We start from the raw sequence: 19412 nt of genomic DNA on the forward strand, positions 1-19412 counted from the left end.
GCGTTAAATTACTGCAACTGAGCAGCATAAGAGACAGAGACGTTTACGTGGTAGATCTATCAATAATATGTCTGGCACATTTGCATTGCAAACTATCGCCTTTTTTGGGCATTATCTGCCAGCTTGTGTGAGAAAATCGCAAACAGGAAATGTCCATGAAAAAAGACCGAAAATAGAATAAATGTGAGACCTCAGAAAAAAGCTAAAAGACTGCAATCTGTTGTATTTTTAACTGAACATAAGGACTTCTTCTTTTGCAAAGGTCTCCATCAAATCAAATGCGTTCTGGAAGGCAGGAAATAAAAGAGCAAGATTAAATCATACAAAAGCGCTTTGTAAATTTGATGGTGGGAAAATTGTTGGAGTGATTTTAGTTTTTTATGAGTGAGTACTGGTTGAGAAAATGTGCGAAAATACAAAAAGAGCAGAAGCAGCATCATGAGCACAAACCACAGATTTTCTATCTCTAGGACTGTACAGGGCTCGATAACAACAAATGCCCGCTTTCCCAATGCAAATAAACTCTGGACTCGGGCAAGTGGAATACCTCCTGCATGTGTCCACCCGTTCATATTGTTGACTCATTCAGTGGGAAAGAAACATGATGACTATTGTGCATCTGGTTGTTAGACTGCACTCTTTTGAGCTGAGATAGCCTATTTATGCAACATTGCTTATATAATATCTAGAGCGGGGCAATCGCATGATTTTTCTCAGATTAATTGCAAGCCAAATTCAATAATGAAGTAAAAAATTGTGTATCGTACGCTTTTATTTGAAGTAATGTTATCAGAACAATATAACAGCACTCTGGAGCAACAGCAACTTAACATAGTATATAAATCTGTTTTCTTTTCTCTGAACAAGTACCAGAAGAAACATTTGTATTTTATCAGGTAACAATATAAATAATGTGTTTAGTAGTAAGCCACTCCTTTTGTCCATGTTGAAGGTGTTGCTTACCTTAAAGATGTATGTTAAAGACCAGCAACTGATTAACTTTGTACAAAAGCAATACGTGCTTTTCATGTTTTCCAGTTCAGTTAATTTTTTTTTCTCAGTAGAAAAAGTCCAGTCTGTGTTGGCTTGAACATCTTCTGAACATGTCTCCTCATGTGTGGAAAGTTATCCTCTTTGAGAGAAGAGTAAAAATCCAGAATTGATACTGATTTAAAGTAAAACCATATCGCGGGTTTGAAACTATTAAGTTAATCAAACATGCGGCCGATAACATTGTAATTGCAGTGATCAGCTCTTCTGCGATAGTCTTTCTCTAACACAGACCTGCTTACAACGGAGCAAACAGCTCACATCAATAAGGTTGCATTGAGTTATATCGGTGGTGCGTTCAAGCTCTAAACAGAAGAAAATAGTATTGGGCGTTGGTAAACGATGTGTTGAAATATAATCTTGGAAAACAAGCGTGAAACCTGAACAAATACTCGTAATTATTAGAGTGAATGTTCAAGTTTTAAGACCAAAAACTTTTTTGCCAGATGACATTTGTTTAACTTCGCAATACCAGACTTAAGCAGCTTATAATATATACTTAAAACTACTCATGCCCCTACCCTAAACTACTTTTATCATTGCAAACATGTATACAAAAATACAACACCATTTTTACTAATGATATGAATAGTGTGGGTTTGTTTTGCCAGTAGTCCAAATCTGTGTGGCTTTTATAAGGTAAAAACGTGCTCATCTGCAGTAAAGATGGCAGAACCTTTTAGTGCAGTAGCACTGCAGGCGCATAATGTGAGGAGGTAATGTTCTCATCGAGGTTAAAAACAGTATCTCACTGAATTTAGTAATTGTAAGTTCTGGTGAGAGCATACAAAGTGTGTGAGATAACAATGTGACTTACTCTGAAAGCAGGGTTGGCTCCCAGCTTCAAGAGACATTTAACAGCTGATATGCACAGGTTGGACGCAGCGATGTGCAGGGCGGTGCCAAAGTCAAAGTCACTGCAGGTGGCATCGACCTCTACAAAATAAAATTACAGAAGGCAATCAGGAGATTAGACACTGACATGATTCATTTCTAGGATAATTTACAATCAATCGGCAGAGAAAAGTAAATCCTGTCTAACAATACTGCCCCTGAAGAGTCAGTGGAAGCATTGCTACATCAACCCCATCCCACTTTGTTTAGACAGATTATTGCGAACGGACATAGAGAAGGATTTATCCAGATAACTCAAAAAGTAAACCTGCATCCTGCAGCCCTGGGTCCATTGGTGAGTCACTGTGACAGCATCTGTCTGCTGTTATCAGGGCCAAAGGTCTTCTATAACCACTCAGGGCACATGGTATAATCCATGTCCAGGGCAGTAAATTCAGCAGAGGCTTTTTTTTTTAGGCTTTGTGTCTCTACTCACTACAGAGAGCATGTGGAACTGGACAGTTGTAGTATTATCATTAATTAATAATAGCTTTCTTTAATAAAATATTGTCCTCTGGGGAAAAATCCTTTGCTTTTAACCCCTGTTAGCTCTCAAAACAGGGGCTGCCGCCGCAGAAACAATCCTCTTTGGTTGCGGGCGCCCCTTAGGTGCATTTATGTCCATTTAAAGCCATAGGTGTACTTTAAAATGTTTCAGTGTATTTGGGCCCTGAAGACTCACCGAGCCTGGACTTGAGATGGCGTTATTCATTTTATGTTAACTATGTAGGCAATAAACAAACTGAGCACTAATTTGGTGCATCAAAGTATCCAAAATATAGCCTACCAAAATATGATCATTATAAAAAGGGAAAGTAGCTACTAAAAAAATTACAAAACTCAATTTAAAATGTTAGGCGTGAACAAGCACACCGGAAGAGTCGTGTTTGCTGTGTAGTGATTTGTCCACACTAATCTGTAATAACATGAAAAGCCTCCACGCCTCCACACATCTGTGCAATATTCGTATACTGAAGTAAGCTTTCGGTCAGGCACCTTCTTGCCAATGCTTTTCCTATTATGCTTTGTTCCGTCTTAGTGATAGCAACATCAACAAGGCTTTATCTGCTGAGTGGTGATTTCTAAAAATTGGACTCCATACTGGTGTGCAATGAGTAATAATTAAAAGAAATGTGGTCAATCTGCTGTAAACTGCTGCTGCCGCTGTCTGAGTCTATCCGTGCTGCATCATCACATTTAGAAAAACCTCACCACTGAAATACTCCAGTCCAGTACAGCCTCTCTCTGACTGAGGCCAACCACAGATAAACAACATGCTAAAAAGTCTTTTGAATAAAATTATAAGGCTGCACTGCGAGGATGTTGTATGGGACTAGATTGAACGTAGCTGCAGTGGGTACACCTAAAAAAAAAGACTAATGACTGAAGCCTTAATCGCAACTGCAGCTGGTTATGAAAATAGAAATGTTTGCCCTGTGCGGGAGCAGTCTCACCTCCAGGTTGTGAAGCCTGCAACACGACCCCGATAAGCTGGGGCACGTCAAAGTATGCGGCATAGTGCAGAGCCCTCATGTTGGTCCAGCGCGAGCGGAGGTTGGGATCTGCGCCCAGGGTAAGCAGCTGGCGGGCAAAGCCGGCAGACGTCTCTGCGTCACCTGAGAAACAAAAGGAGGGATATGAGTATGAGTGGGGTGAAGTAGCAGACAGTGCGCCCGCTCTGGAGTCTGTGTTTCAGGAGAAGAATTATAAATAGTGGCATTGAGTCATACAGGAGTATGTTCAGTGGTCAAAGAAGTGGATGAAAGTGACTAAAGACAGATGTAGATGCGTCTACACTTTAACAGTCCAGCCGAGAGTGTGTGTATAACAGCCCTGTCCATATACTAACCGATGCCCAGGGCCCCGGCCTTGCAGCAGTAGTGCAAGAGGCTCATGTCAGTCAGACCGTCCCGGTCGTTCACGCCACAGCCTCTCTTCAGGATCTGTGCGAAGAACAAGACATGCAGTGTTGTCATGAAGCGCCTCGAGTGTCACGGTGCAAAATTATTACATAATGGACCATAAAGTGAAACTCCAGGGCCCTGATCTGATGAATGACAAGTGAGTCGGGCCTCTCGTAAGTCTAACCGTCTTTAAATTTGGACAGAAATTGTTGGGCGAACCTGACATCGAAATGAGGCATTGTATTTCTCGAGGGTAGCATTTATTAAGTGAGAGAGAGAAAGAAAATAAACTCCGGCTTTTACCCTTGAGACAAGTGCTTCTCTGCACAATTTACTGCATTGCAGCTATTTTGTCTAACTCTGCGTGGCAGTGGTGTTGGTTCGGGGTGGCAGAGGTTCATTTCATTCTGAAGTAGTTTGTTTTCAGTTATCATATTTTGTACTTAGCATAGTTTTTCTTTGTACCACAAATGAAGGAGTGGAGCTGTGACTTGTGATCTTTTACAGACAGAGACTGGAAGAAAGCCGGATGGCGTCACCTCATTGCCGATGAGGCCGATGTTCTTCTGAACCTGGGGCACCCACTGCCGGAGGACAGCGAAGAGCTCCGGTATGGTGGTGCTGGGATCCAGAAGAACCTCCTTGCACTGCGGCTCGCCAGGGTCAAAGAACGAGAACTCTAGAGGTGGGCGGGAGGACAGAAGGTTGTTTACTGGAAGGTAATTCACCTTGGAACCTGGAAACCCCCGAAATCTTAACACTCCTCTTGCACCTCTGTGTTGTGTGTGTGTGTGTGTGTGTGTGTGTGTGTGTGTGTGTGTGTGTGTGTGTGTGTGTGTGTGTGTGTGTGTGTGTGTGTGTGTGTGTGTGTGTGTGTGTGTGACACATGCACAGGCATACATTAACTTTCTGCGACGCACTGTTCAATTGATTCAATCAAATTCTTGGGAAATGCCCTTCGCTGTGCTTGCAGATGTGGATGAAATCAGTTGTGACGGCGAACGGCAAGCTGTTAAGCGAAAAAAGAATTAGAGAGCTCAGCCGCTGAGGATGAAAACAAATAGGTTTGGCCTTCTCCATTGAATACCAACGTTTATCATTTAACCAGCGTCATTTAACCAGCGTCAACCCTTTGCTTTACATACAAGTTGGGTCAATTTAGAAGCCACTAATGTTGACAAAGGACGACGCGACTTCTTCCATGATTAAAAAAAGATTGTTTTTCTGCACTCCACTCAATCAACTGATGAACCTATTACCTGTTTAGAAATATATAAATCAGTTAAGTTGCATGCACAAAACACAAGACTGCATGAACCAACAAATTTAAAAAAATGTCCGACCTCAATCTGTACGAAATGTGTTTGTCTTAATTTAAGCCACTTGAATTGTGTTTAATTATTATTAAAAAAAACGATGCAATGATATATTACAATTACAAATTAGTGGTAGTATGTATATGGTATATGGTATAAGAACTGGTTATTATTATTATTATTATTTTGGCTTGACTCACTCAGGGGTGGACTGTTCAAATGACTGACAATGGTTTAATATGTCATCAGCTGATCATTATTGCATGAACAAAAACACAGTGGAAACAGATCAGATTCTAGTCATCGAGCTGTTAGTGGCCAATGAAATGTCACACGGCTCCCCTGCATGTACTGAACGTGTGCGTGTGGATCCTCACCACAATCGCTGGGCATTGGTGCAGAGGCCACCTGGTGGATGAACGACTGCTGGTGGGAAGAGGACCAGCCCGGCACGGTGTCTCCCTCAATGGGCTCCGGGACATCCTCCTTTGTCATCTCCCCCCCGGGGCCTGCGCCGAGAACGATATCAGACAATCTATTCTGAGAACACATGTAGGTCGAGTTTCCACTAAGCCGTGAGGACGCGGCTAATGTTTCGAGTTTTTGTGACTTCATCAGCGGTTTCAGCTAATCTCACGCTGTCCCACTAAAACAGTGAGCTGTACTAAGTAACTTTACATTACTCAGAAAACTGGTTCTGATTTGACCCTAATTGTCGAGGTGGAATATACTAGTTAGACTGAAATACAAAAGGCCGTAATATATCGTCATACAAACAGCTTTTTTTATGTGTGATATTCCTCTGATAACGAGAATCAGTGACAACGGGGAAGATCTATTTAACTCAATGCTGTGTGTATAGTATTATAATATAATAGTTAATTTTCTTTCTGCATTTAATAGGGGTTTGCATTTGAAATGTAATTATTGATATTTGTGAAGATTTTTTACAAAGCTGATGGAACACAATTATTTCAATAATAAATAACAATTCAATAAATGTATCTTAAATCGTTTGTTACATTTAGTTAAGAAAGCAATGCTTAAAAAGGTACGCTTGATGATGCTCTACAGGTAAAAGAAAGATCCCAGTCTTTTCAACAGAGAGAAGCATGCAGCTCATTAATCAAACACTGGAACCTGATCGGTACTCAGTACCTGCCGACACCCAAATCCCAGGTATCAGTATCAGGACTCGAAAAGTTAGATCAGTGCATCCATATTACGTATCAGAATCCAAGTGCAACACTAAAGAGGGCACCTAATATTATTACAGTACAATACCATTAGTTCTGACATTATCAGAATATAATGTGTGCCTTCTTGCATGTTTATACAAAAAAGGGTGAGAGACATGCACCTATGAGGATTCGTACAGCTAAATTGTCCAACCAACAAGATCGCCTGATATTTAGGCCTGAAGATTAGAGACGAAGAAAGTCTACATTTGAGTCAAAGAAAATGTATGTTGATCTTGGATTTCCTAAAGAGAAATTTGTTTCTGGGGATCATAAGGTTAACTACTGGACTAATCTTGATATATAAAAAGGAGCACAGGATGCTGGGAAAAAGGACAGAAAACTTTATAGGTTGAACTACAAAACACCCTTAGCTTGGAAAGTCACCGAGTCTAAAAGCTACCAGCTAACCAACACTCACTGTCATCTTCTCCTTCATCCTCTTTCTTGTTGATCATCATCAGAGCTTTACAGTCCAGCTAAGCGAAAATCAAGACACACAGACTGGGTCCAGAAGAACATTTAACCAAGCTGCTTCCCAAAATATCTCCAAAGCACATAGACAGTCGTTGTCATCGCCTCTCCGCCCCCACACCCTCATTATACTCAGTTGATCCTTTAATTATTCAAGTAAAAAATCAAGGTTTTGAAACCAAAGCTACTATTTCAAACTCAGAACTTATATATATATATATATATATATATATATATATATATATATATATATATATATATATATAGTGCCACTGTGACATATCAAAATGTCCCTGTGAAAACGTGATATCTGATTGTTTCGGGTAACAGTCTTTTTGCTGTCAGGGTTTATTTGAGTCCAGAATGAAAAGAGGAAACTTTGTTCAAGATTCCATCAGGAAAAAGACATTTAAACCTGACAGGGTTTGTGGGTAAGGCTATTGCTATGAGTAATTACTGTGTGCGAGCCAGCTTTAACGGTGTGCGTTAGATAATTTCGGCTTTAGTGATCCCATGTGTCCTGCACGTGACAGTACGACAATGATTTGGAAATGTCCAGTATGCCAATTAGGAGCTGAGCCGAGGTCATAACCCAACTTTAAACTAAAAGACTCGGGCAAAAATAATTCATGCAAAAGGACATGCACTGACTAGGTGGCTGCCATTCACCCTCTTGCCATAAAAAAGGGCCGCAGGAGGATGTTAGAAGAGGTGTGGAGACTATTGAATCAAATCCAGGTAATGACTATCCTGTCTCCACTTCTCTGTGGTAAACTATAAAATACCCAGTAAGTGATCACTGAGTGCATGTATTTAAAGACGATTCAACGCTTCAAATGTCATAAATAACATAAATATAGGACAAGAAAAAACACAAACATGGCAGTACTAACACCTGAACTGATCCATTTGAAACGCCGAACATAGATGATTAGATGCCTCTCTGAGGGCACAAACTGGCTGTCTAGAGATTAGGACTTCGCCGCGTGACCTGGGACAATGGCCTACTTCTTCGATAAGCCTCGCCATGTTTGTCTGGCCCATGATGTTACCTCCGCTCCCATCCTCGCAGCCAACAGGAGGGACAATGCTGTGGCATATTTGACACAGATGACACTGTTCATTTGGCCACCCGTTGCTTTGATCTATAGACCGCCACAAAGTTTAATGTAGGATCGTGGCAGTATAAACATTTCCACAGCTCATTATCTGGACAAAAACACTAAATAAAAAGCAGAATTAAGCTTCTTAGTAACAATACAGGCTGTGCTGTGGAGTCTTGGTTTGGTTTCAGTATTTTTGGAGCAGTTTGTGTTCATTATAGCAGTCAACTTTGACTCCAGCAAGGAAAAGCACAGGTAAAAACAAAATGTGTGGCACAGTTCCATTAAGTGTCCAACTAAAACCGTCCATGGAAATTGGCTCTGCTAAATGGAATGCAGCCAGGTTTGCCGTTATCAGTCGCACCTGTGCTTTGACCTGCTCTACTACGAGTGGTGGCGGAGGTAATTTCCCGGCGTAGCTCCTCCCTCTTCGCCCCGTGGAGACGCAATTGGAAACACCTGTGAGCTTCTAGCTCGCGCTAACTTAGCTAACTATTACAGCCGAAGAGGTCGCGCTAACTCACTCAGCAGCGACCACGCCCTCGTCTCGTGGGTTGTTGGCACTGAAGCCACTTTAGCGTCACTGTCCTCCAGCTTATTTAATTGATTTCCGAATCAACGTACAGCTCTTGACATATGTTGTTCGTCCTAGCAGGAGATAGTTGGCAGTAACGTTAAACTGGCTCAGCTAGCATAGGTTAAAAGCCGGCTCGTACTTCGAGAAAGCTAACGTGTGTGTCCATATACATCTAACGCTATATAAATGTATATTCCTATTTGTGAGTGCACGCATGGTAATTATGAGCAGCTAACGCAGTGACAACGAATACACGTCTCGTGAATTAAGGGAAAAAAAGTTTCCATGTGACATGAGGTGCCTTCTCTCCCATGTTCACTCACGGTAGCTCCTCAGAGGTAACGTTACTGTTATCCAGCTCAAATACCGGGCCGAGCTCCTACCCGCACGGAATGCACTTTACGACCACACAAGTGGAAATGAATGTCCCGTAGAGCCAACGGTACACACACAGCAAAAAACATTTGCTTTACCTGAACCTGGCAGCTCGTTTCAGTTCGCTCATGGGGAAATTAACTACTGGGTATTGAGTAGCAGATTTCCCTTCCGTCAATTACAAATGTGTTCCACGTAGCTAAAGAACATACATCCGGTTTCCGTGGTTAGATTTCAGAATAAAAGGCGTTTCATACTTTTCCGGTCTTCTAAATAAACGTGATAAAAGTTTTTTTTTATATATTTCTTTTGGCCACACAACACTTAATATAATCAAGCAAATGCAGTCCCATGTTTAAAAATAACAATGAGTGTACATGTACTTGTAGGTGAAGAAAAAGATGAGAAAAACATCACTTATCCTCATGCATGTCAGCATGAGGGGTTTTGGTAAAAGAAAATTGCTCTCAATTTATGTTGGACATTCTCAACAGAAATAATTGTCAGCAAGCACAATATGCTACCAACAACTAAACAAATAATAGCAGAATGCATAATCAATGCATGTAAACCTTTGTTTAAATGTTTAGTACAGCTACAGAAGCTGAAGAACATTTAAATTGTTTTAAATGTGAATGTATCTTAACACAGTGAAATGGTGCTTTAAGCGACATCCGTGCTGTAAATTACCTGGTTTGTGATTATAAAGTATGATAATGGTGGCCTATTCGCATTTGATTTGGAAAGTTTTTTGTAACTACATTTTTCACCCTCAGTTGATGATGCCTTTTTTTATTTTTTTATTTATTTAATTTTTTAGCCCTAACACCGTTTCCTTGGAAACGTATACACAAACCGGCTTGAGCACCGAGCAGTGATTTCTAAACACACTCTCGGCCAATTTGCGCATCGAACCGGGATTCCAATCTCAAGCCACGTAACCACCAGGATGGACTTGAACAACGTCAGGCGTGTGTCCTCCGCGAGCTACCGGCTACCGGAACGAGCCTGCGGGACCGGGGCGACAACAAGCCGACCGCCGGCGGACAGGACGCGGCGCCCCGGAGGAGGAGGAGGAGGAGTAGGAGGAGACGGCGCGACGTCCGCGGATCCGAATCCAGAACGGAGCGATCCCGTGAGACAGGACCGGGTGCGGCAAGAGATGGTGTGGAGCGAGAGGAGAGGCGTGCGGGAGTGGTGAGTGCATGGGGCTCTGGTCGGCCATGATATAATCTATGTACAGTATGTGTGTGTGTGTGTGTGTGTGTGTGTGTGTGTGTGTGTGTGTGTGTGTGTGTGTGTGTGTGTGTGTGTGTGTGTGTGTGTGTGAAGCTTCTCGAGTTTCCTGACGACTTTATAGTTGGACGAACTTCATTGCCATGTATAAGAGGAGAAAACAAGACTTGTATTACTATTATGTTGATGATTACAAACAAAAATCTTGGAGGCTATCCTGTGGTCCACAGGGAGAAGAAATGGAACTTTCTCATGAAATACGATCAGATGGTAAGAACATCAGCATCCATGTGACTGAATACCATTTTGTCCCTGATGAGTTCAATGGCAGCTCAAGCCATCAAACACGTGACTCCCCCGTGTGTGTCTTTATCTGTGTGCCTGAGAAGGGGCGGCCGAAGTCAGAGGAGCCTTTGCCCAGTCACGTGTCACTCTTCTCCGACCGCGTCCCCAACACCGGAAACCAGGTGATCGGCAGCAGACTGTCCACTCCGCTCGGGATCGACGTGGTCCGATTGGACCGGCTGTCGCTCCGGTCTGGGGGCTACCACAAGTGCGAGCCGGACCCGGAGATGCTGCCTGCTAGATAGAGGCCGCACCGAGGGCAGGGAGTCAGGACTGATGATGACACACACGCACAAATGTATCTGATGTGTGCCATCTTCCATCGTTCTCCAGATGTGGAAGAGGAAGAGGCTGTCTTTCTTTATTTGTGCACTCAAATTGGGACAGCTCCATGATCAGAGTTTACAGTGTGAGAATCGTATACTTGCTAAATGCTATGAGAATATATTCTATTTTTGATGTTAAATTAATTTTATTGCATGAATAATAATAATAATAATAATAATAATAATAATAATAATATTTTTAAAGCTGTTGCGTGTGGCTATGTGTCTGTCAGGAGCTATGTCACAGTTCCACGGTGGAAGAATTACATTCATTTAATCTGTGTGATGATAGTTTACACTCAGCTGTACTTCAACATGCGGCAACATGTCTCCTGCTCTGAAGGGCGGTCTGTGTATTGCTCAGCTATAAACTAATCATTTTGTCTAGATTTGGAGAAAAATGTTGGTCCCCAATAAATTTGAGAGGCTATCAAGTACTATCAAGTTCTCTGTACATATTCTTCCAATATGTTATATTAAATATGATACCTTTACCACCAGCATGGCTGTAGTTTTATTACATTTAATGTTTGTCTTTCAAATATAAAGCAATGCTGAATGAAATATTGATTCACTGGTTTGCAGAACACAGTAGCAGAATATGCCTTTGAAAAGACTTTCAATGAATCTGTGTTGATATGTGTGTATATAGGATGTGTGTATATGTGTTTCCTCTCTGAAGCGTTTACAACCTGTCCAACGTGTTCATCTTCTCAGGACTCATGAATATGTGGCAACGCTTTAAACCTGGATTGATTTAGAAAAAGATCTGTTCTTTGCTCTCCAAAGTCATCCAGGTGACTCTGTGTACAACAACAACATTTAAACGTTTAAACTTGACACACAGCCTCTGCCTCGCTGTTTGCCCGGCATGAAGGCCCTCACATAAATAATGGGAACAGAAAGTGAGGAGAAGTGAAGGACCTCCAGGCAAAGCTCTCGCTCAAGGTGAAGTCTCCTGTCCTGGTCCAGCGTGGGATTTTTTTTTGTACCGTTTGCATGACAACCTCTCAGCTAATGGCACAATTTAGGGGTCCAACGTTTGACAGCGTGCTGAACGAGACAGTGTTCAGCCTCAGAAACTTTAATTCTGTCAGCAGGACACACGGCAGTTCAGTCCAATTGGTTAAATTGTTTCTTTGTGTATTCATTGCCATCAGATTGTACAGGATGTGATGAAACTGTCTGTGCAACAAGTTCCCTCTTTGATACATCTGAATAGTGAAATATTCCATTCACTATTCAGATTGGATTATTGTGCTGTTGATATTTTAATTCTTTTTTTAAGTACGGTATACTTTATCAAGGAATTGATCGAAATATCCCTGTATATCTGGTAAATTGTTTTTATTTATTTTTATTAAATAAATTATTTTTTGCTCAGTTTATATGTATTTATTTGATCAATAAGTCAATAATTTTTCAATAATTGCAAGAAGAAGAAAAAAAGAAACAGAAACAAAGTGTAAAATATAAATACAAAAGGACACTGGCACAAACTCTGATTGTGTAATTACAAACATCATAGGCATGCCGTTATCGGTCTCATGGCCTTTTTATTTCCTTTCAGAGTTCATATAAGTTTCAAACTCTTTGTAAAAAAAACAAACTAAAAACAAGTTTTTGGCTTGAAAACTTGAGTAAAACTTATTTACTCCTAATCCGTTACTGTTTCACTGTTATATTCAGAATCATATAGTGTTTATTAATCATAATAACTATTGCAAGGCCTGTGACTTCATATTAAACTCTCCCTTGTTTAAACTTACACACAAACTTGGCATGTCTCCTCATAGTCATGAGACTTGGGAATCTGTACGTCTCTGTCAGAAGAACAGGCAGTTCCCTGTTATCATATAACCATTTCTTGCAAACCACTCAATGGGATGACGGGGGAAAGGTTCACGATCAGGCCGAAGACGTCATGAGGACTTGTGTTAGTGGGTCATAATGTGTATTTAAGAGGTGGTCCTCTGAGAGATTGTTGAGCAGACTTGGATCTGCAATTAGTAAAATAGCACGTTGTGTCTCTGTCTCTGCAACGAATAAATGCCATGATTAATGATGAAGAGTAGTACATTTCTGCAGCAATGGTCACTTCAGATGCACAATCTGACACTGTCGACACTCTCAGGTTTTAGTGGTGGTAGAGCCCCAATAGTCCCAATATAATGAGTTCATGCAGGTGAAACACGCTGCTGTCTGTAAACATGTCACTAAACCTGAAGGTGCTGCATTGTATCCCCTGAAGACCTTCGAGGGCCTTTTACATGCTCCGTACTGCAGGAGGAAGCATTGAGCATCCTAGTTTATTTTGAAAGATACCTAATTTCTCTTTGCACAATATTTTTCTAGTTGGCCGTTTTTTTCTGCGTGTCTCCGAGTCAGACGTGAGCTCGACGAAAGCCAATCAGCTCTCAGCGGATGTGTGCGGAAGTGAAGTGAGGAACGAAACCGGCTGATGCAAAAAAAACTAATCCACAGATCGGTAAAGGAAATCGAACAGCTGTCGCCTTCAAAATAAAAGTCTACCTCGCTATAGGAACGCGTCAGTCACTTTTGAGTCCTGCTGCACATCCACAATCTGCGTCTTTTCATATGCTTTATTTCTTCGACATAATTCTTTTTTGGTACTATTAAAAATGTCAAAATAATGCTCTATTTTATTTTACTTGGAAAGTACGAAGGGGAAGTCTCCTTCTAAATGCATCTACCTTGATGGTGGTGGCAGAAGCAGCAGCAGCAGCATCTGTCCTTCACTCTTTTTTTTTTTAACTAAATCCTCTGAGAGCTGACAATCCAAAGCTCATATCTAGTTATTTCTGTGTCCATACGATGTCGTCCGACACGCTGCTGCACGCGGCCAACTTCAGCACGCTGTTCGTGTGCATGGTGCTCAAGTTCCCGCAGATCTTTACACTCATGCGGGCGAAATCAACGGTTGGAGTCAGCCTCAACAGCCTCCTGCTAGAGTTGATCGGGTAGGTACGCTAAACGCTGCTGCCCCAGGGAGGAGGAGGAGGAGGAGGAGGGAGGAGGGTTAATAAGGTACGCAGCGCACAACTTACCAGTATGCACCGCTGGCGTGGCCGTGATGTCGTCTTCCTGTACCTCGCCGGGTGCTACCGTTGTGGGAAAAACCCTGACGCCAAACTCCATTTAAAACGTGTGATTTTTATCATGACCTTGGTTGAAGGTACATGCGACCCCTCATATCACGTGATGCGGAAACTCTGATTGGTAGTGGTAAATTCCGCATATGTCTGAACCTCCATCACTCCGTTTTTTTTGTGCAAATAAAGGCTGTTATTTCTGCAGCCTTCCGTCCTCGCTGCCCCAGTGTTGAAGAAATGAATGAAAAGCACGGAGTATCATTGTACTTGAGGACATACAGAGATTGTCTCCAGGAGTTTGGAGGCGCACAGTTGAAAAGAGGCTTTATAATAACTCATAATGCCACTGTGGAGGCTTAACACTTAACTAGTGTGTGTTGTTTACAGAGCTGAGTTTTCTTTTGTGTGGAACTATCGAGGACATAGACACTTTTGTATAGGCGTTTGTCCATTATCAGTGCAGTGGCTGGTTCTTGTGTCTGCAACAGAAATCAAAGTTACACAATTACTACAAAAAAACATACCGTTTAAAAATGTTTGCAGATTTGAATAAAAGTTCCACTTGGGTCATATCTAGTTTGGGTCTATATGTTGTTTGTGTATCATTGTCTCAGCAGGCGGTGCCTGGCAGCAGCTGCTCTGTGCAGGCTGCAGCGGTTCCATGCGAGGACACTAGTACCAAGTTAGGACACTAGTACCAAGCTAGGACACTAGTACCATCCTAGGACACTAGTACCAAGTTAGGACACTAGTACCATGCTAGGACACTAGTACCAAGTTAGGACACTTGTACCATGCTAGGACACTAGTGCCAAGTTAGGACACTTGTACCATGCTAGGACACTAGTACCAAGTTAGGACACTAGTACCATCCTAGGACACTAGTGCCAAGTTAGGACACTAGTACCATGCTAGGACACTAGTGCCAAGTTAGGACACTTGTACCATGCTAGGACACTAGTACCAAGTTAGGACACTAGTACCATGCTAGGACACTAGTGCCAAGTTAGGACACTTGTACCATGCTAGGACACTAGTACCAAGTTAGGACACTAGTACCATCCTAGGACACTAGTGCCAAGTTAGGACACTAGTACCATGCTACGACACTAGTGCCAAGTTAGGACACTAGTACCATGCTAGGACACTAGTGCCAAGCTAGGACACTAGTACCAAGTTAGGACACTAGTGCCAAGTTAGGACACTAGTACCATGCTAGGACACTAGTGCCAAGTTAGGACACTAGTACCATGCGAGGACACTAGTACCAAGTTAGGACACTAGTACCATGCGAGGACACTAGTACCAAGTTAGGACACTAGTACCATGCGAGGACACTAGTACCAAGTTAGGACACCAGTACCAAGTTAGGAGACAAGTACAATATTAGGACATTAGTACCACGCTAGGAAACTAGTGCTATGTTAGGACACTAGTATACCATGCTAGGACACTAGTATACCATGCTAGGACACTAGTATACCATGCTAGGAGACTAGTACCATGCTAGGACACTAGTATACCATGCTAGGAGACTAGTACCATGCTTAGTTTTTTTGTTACTATTAGTTTTGTTTGTCTCTGCCTTGGTTGCTCTTGACTGTCGCTTGAGTGTTTCTTCTTTGTCAGCACTGAACATTATATAATAACCTAACACCAGCGTCTGCTTCACAGGTACATTGTTTTTGTCACGTACCAGATGTACTACGACTACCCACCTCCAACGTACCTGGAATATCCGATCCTCATTGCTCAAGGTGAGCGGGGTGAAGTCACATGACATCCTTCCACAAGGCCTCATGTATTTACGTTTAATGCAATTGTAATTTTGCAGACAGTTATGTTCATTTTATTTTTGAGATATTCTCTTGTCTACATCTTTTAGTCCTCTGTTATTATTCTGTTGTGTTAGACAGTCCCTGTTTAGTGAATTTAATTAAAGCATGAGGCATCTTGTTCCAGCAAAAGCAGTCTCCACGTTTTAATATTGCATAAACGGGTTTGACAGGAAATCAATAGGCCCCCCTCAAGGTTGATGTGGCCAAGACCCGGTGCCATGTGAGAATGTGATCTAATGCAGAAACAAATGACTTGACATGGGTCCCAATTGAGAGGGCCATTAGGTCACCTTTGACCTTTATCGATCTTCACTTGACTTGAACAAGTGGCAGCTGTTGCAACAGGCCACGCCCCCCTTCCCTGCACTGTACTGAACAAAGGGCATCAGGGGACTTAATGAGCGATCAGATGACAATACAATAAGCACATTAACTCCAGTACTTTACTGAAGTACACACTCAGTGGCACAGAAAAAAGTACCTTGTCTGCTTTTCACTTAACTATATTTAAATGACAGCTCACTCTACAACTTTCGATTTCTAAACATAGCTATGAAAAATCTGATGTTTAATATGAATTAAACTCCCCAACAGTAAATATGAGTCAAGCAAGTTAGCTAATGTGTCATTGGTGGTCTGATAAACGTATATTACTCAAATTCACTGCCCAAATGCCGATTTTACAAGCCATCAGAATCAGAACCATTTATTGCCAAGTATATTGACACATACAATGATTTTTTTTCCTGGCGGGAGGTGCATTATAAATAGAGAAATGTTCAGAGAGAATGTAGAAGTGTTTTCACCTCTGAGGGGCTCGTAGCATTGTACATTTTCCAAACATCCGCATTTGTTAGTTTCTAGGTGCTAGCCACATGTCACCATGTGACGGGTTCTGATATCAGTGTCCCCTGAAGGTGCTGAACCCATCCCTATGAGACACGCAGCTCTCTGACCATGTGCACCTTCTGTCCTCAGACGCCATCCTTCTGCTGCTGATGCTCCACTACAACGGCAGCCTGCGGCAGAGCTTCATCTACGCCGTGCTGTATCCTTTCATCACTTCTTGTTTATAGTGAAATATAGACAGACATTTTTTTTTTTACAGTTGTGTGTTATTGCCTTGACGAGACGTGCTCAGGTTCGTCGTGGGATGGAGGCTCCTCACCGTGGAGAAGTGGATCGTAGATTTGGCTATGGTAATGAATCAGTGGATCACACAGCGCGTCCCAGCATGAGCGTCCAGGCCGTAGTTGTGCCTGATGGTCTTTCAGGGCCATCGGTGTGGAGAGAGTCTGAAGGCGTATTTGCATATAGACACAAAGCTAGACTAAGTTTGTTTTTTTTTTTACAGTCTGCAGAAAGCGTATTGGACATTTGTAGTTGAATTGTAGAGTCCATACTTGAACCAGCAGGAACACAACGGGGACCAGGTCTGATACGCAAGGGTCTGACTTCCACTCTCTCCTCAGAGCCTGTGCACGTTCATCAGCGCCGCCAGTAAGTTTGCCCAGCTGCAGTGCCTGTGGAGGTCCAAGGACGGCAGGCAGGTCAGTGCCCTCTCTTGGGCCATGGCTACCTACACATGTGCAGGTGAGCGGAAATACAAAAACTGAGCGTCCATATTGACTTCATTCCAGGCAGTTTTGCTTTTCCCAAAGGCTCTCGAGGGAAACGTCGGCCCCTTTAGCCCCCAATCGCTCCGCTGTGTTGGGCTTCAACTTTGTCCGCTGTCTGTGGGTGGACGGGTGAGCGGCACAGGAGGCGCTGTAGGACTGAGAGCGGTGGAAAATGGCAGCAATTAAGAGGGCACTGAAAGAGTAGCTGCAGGCTGTGAATAACAATGATAACGTTGTGACGGGGAAAAAAAGGCAAATGCTTTAAAATCACATCCCCTATTGTGCATCTATTTAGCAATACAATATATTTATCAATAGATGCATACAAAAAAAAAAGTCAAAAATCCAATCAACTCTTCTTTAGCGTTGTCGCTCCATATCGCACTGCACCCCTAAACCTGCCCACTTTGTAGCCATCAAATACACAGAATTTTCCACTTCCCTGTTACAACCGCACACAAAGATGCTAACAGCTACTTAACACCAGAGGGGTTGAAATCATAATTTAAAAAAAATATATATATTATATTATTGGCAGGTAATAACAAAGTCTTTCAGAGCGCATTAATTAGAGTAATGAAGTGGTGCCTCTGGACAAGTCTCATTAGAATCAATTAGCCCCGGGCTAATGGAGTCTCGTGGTGGTCAGGGACACAACCGCTAAGCATCTCCTCTCGTCAAGGAGCTCCCTCTTATCTGTCCAGCCCACATGCTCAGCGTTGCTCATACAGTCGGGAGCGCACAACAAATTCCCTGCAACGCTCAATTCCAGCCTTCGCTAAGTGAATATCAGGCGCCCTCTTCGATGGCGAGGCCGCTGACTCTCCCGTCTCCCCCTCTTTTTTGTTTCAGTTCGGATTTACACCACCATGGCGACGACCGGAGACACGCAGGGTGAGTCCCTAAACGCTTCTTCTTTCTGCTGGGGTCTGGTGCTTCATGAGGGGACTTAGCCAGTAATCCATCCATCCTCAGGCAAAACAAGATTTTACAATGGGAACGCAGGTCCAGCAGTTTAGAGCTTCAAATTCTTCTCTCATTTTTTTGTTTTTCATAGCTGAAGAAGACACATTTTCTGCAGAGCTACATGCAATACCCGGTTACTTTCTAGCAATCTAATTCAATGCAGAGGACTTGAGTCCCCTCTGGTCACTAACATGAAACCATGTCTCCTCGCCCCAGTTCTGGTGCGCTTTGTCGCCATGACGCTGCTCAACCTGTGGGTGCTGCTCACCGTGCTGTACTACCAGAGGCACGGCAGCAGGTCCAAGAAAGAGGACTAGGCTTCAAGGGCCCGGACCCCGAGAGGCCCGTCCCGTAAACCCACAGGGACTGAAACACAGAACTGATGAGGAACAACGGTTATGCAAGCAGCTTTTGTAATACTGACCCATAAAAATGTGCTTTTTAAAAATGAAAATATTATTACCTCAGTATTGAACCCACATATCTTTTTAAATTATTTTTTAATAACATTCCAGTGTCTAAAAATCTACCACAATGTGTAGTGAGAGCAGAGATCAATGCATTTCCATACCGTGTGACCAAATGTAGCGTTTTTCCTACATCTTCCTAAAACCTGTATTTTTTTAAAAACAAAATCCTTTTCTCAACTCTTTTAATAAAACATTATAGCTTTTTACATCGTGTTCATTTCTCCTGCACCTTTTTACAGAGCTCTAGTTACAAAGATGTTTGTTTTCCCCCCCAAAGCAGAAAAATAATCCAAAACCAAAAGGCACATCCACATCTTTATTGTTGAAGTAGTTATTATTATAATAGCCAATTGGTAGCAAACATGCATTTTGGATGTAGAGCCCTTTAAATACAAAGTGGACAAGGCTGTATAAATAAGTGTGCACTGTATGGCATGTAAAATATATATACTGTGTATATTTATATGTATAAAACATGCTTCTTGGTTAAAGGAGAGCACTCGATACAGTCACATTCACGCGCGCACACACACAGTCACACAAACACAGTCTCACACTCACACACACT

General features: G+C 42.3%; 3 protein-coding genes across 5 annotated transcripts in view; 2 read left to right on the forward strand and 1 right to left on the reverse strand.

Moving 5' to 3' along the window:
- Positions 1-9126, reverse strand: part of zgc:103755 (uncharacterized protein LOC449988 homolog) — a 32103-nt gene extending 22977 nt beyond the window's left edge. For 2 of the 3 annotated variants that reach the window (XM_068581071.1, XM_068581069.1), the window contains exons 1-6: positions 9030-9126; positions 5542-5673; positions 4388-4527; positions 3794-3887; positions 3399-3560; positions 1868-1986 (exon numbers count right to left, since the gene is read on the reverse strand). In XM_068581071.1, coding sequence (XP_068437172.1) covers positions 1868-1986; positions 3399-3560; positions 3794-3887; positions 4388-4527; positions 5542-5659 — 633 coding nt within the window. In that variant the 5' untranslated portion in view covers positions 5660-5673; positions 9030-9126. Of the gene's footprint in view, positions 1-1867; positions 1987-3398; positions 3561-3793; positions 3888-4387; positions 4528-4748; positions 4859-5541; positions 5674-9029 lie in introns of those variants that run through there. The other variant, XM_068581072.1, reaches the window with a different exon arrangement.
- A 669-nt stretch (positions 9127-9795) lies between these two features.
- On the forward strand, positions 9796-11258 carry cimip5 (ciliary microtubule inner protein 5). The gene is made up of 3 exons (XM_068581074.1): positions 9796-10128; positions 10398-10437; positions 10557-11258. The coding sequence occupies exons 1-3, from the start codon at positions 9881-9883 to the stop codon at positions 10755-10757; spliced, it is 489 nt and encodes a 162-aa protein (XP_068437175.1). The 5' UTR covers positions 9796-9880; the 3' UTR covers positions 10758-11258.
- A 2369-nt stretch (positions 11259-13627) lies between these two features.
- On the forward strand, positions 13628-19037 carry slc66a3 (solute carrier family 66 member 3). Its single transcript, XM_068581073.1, has 7 exons — positions 13628-13819; positions 15626-15708; positions 16768-16837; positions 16931-16988; positions 17262-17382; positions 18261-18302; positions 18591-19037. Exons 1-7 carry the CDS (start codon positions 13674-13676, stop codon positions 18689-18691), a joined length of 621 nt encoding a protein of 206 aa, XP_068437174.1. The 5' UTR covers positions 13628-13673; the 3' UTR covers positions 18692-19037.
- The last annotated feature ends 375 nt before the right edge of the window (positions 19038-19412 follow it).

The sequence above is a fragment of the Clinocottus analis genome, unplaced genomic scaffold (assembly GCF_023055335.1).
Source record: "Clinocottus analis isolate CAN_PGR_092001 unplaced genomic scaffold, fCliAna1.0.p SCAF_17, whole genome shotgun sequence".
NCBI classification, from domain to species: Eukaryota; Metazoa; Chordata; class Actinopteri; order Perciformes; family Cottidae; genus Clinocottus; species Clinocottus analis.

Coding starts and splice junctions, on each gene's coding strand:
- slc66a3 (XM_068581073.1), top strand. CDS start 13,674: ATGTCGTCCGACACGCTGCTGCACGCGGCCAACTTCAGCACGCTGTTC. Junction 16,989..17,261: donor GGATCGTAGATTTGGCTATG/GTAATGAATCAG, acceptor CTCTCTCCTCAG/AGCCTGTGCACGTTCATCAG. Junction 17,383..18,260: donor GGCTACCTACACATGTGCAG/GTGAGCGGAAAT, acceptor TTTTTGTTTCAG/TTCGGATTTACACCACCATG.
- cimip5 (XM_068581074.1), top strand. CDS start 9,881: ATGGACTTGAACAACGTCAGGCGTGTGTCCTCCGCGAGCTACCGGCTA. Junction 10,129..10,397: donor AGGAGAGGCGTGCGGGAGTG/GTGAGTGCATGG, acceptor TGTGGTCCACAG/GGAGAAGAAATGGAACTTTC. Junction 10,438..10,556: donor TCATGAAATACGATCAGATG/GTAAGAACATCA, acceptor GTGCCTGAGAAG/GGGCGGCCGAAGTCAGAGGA.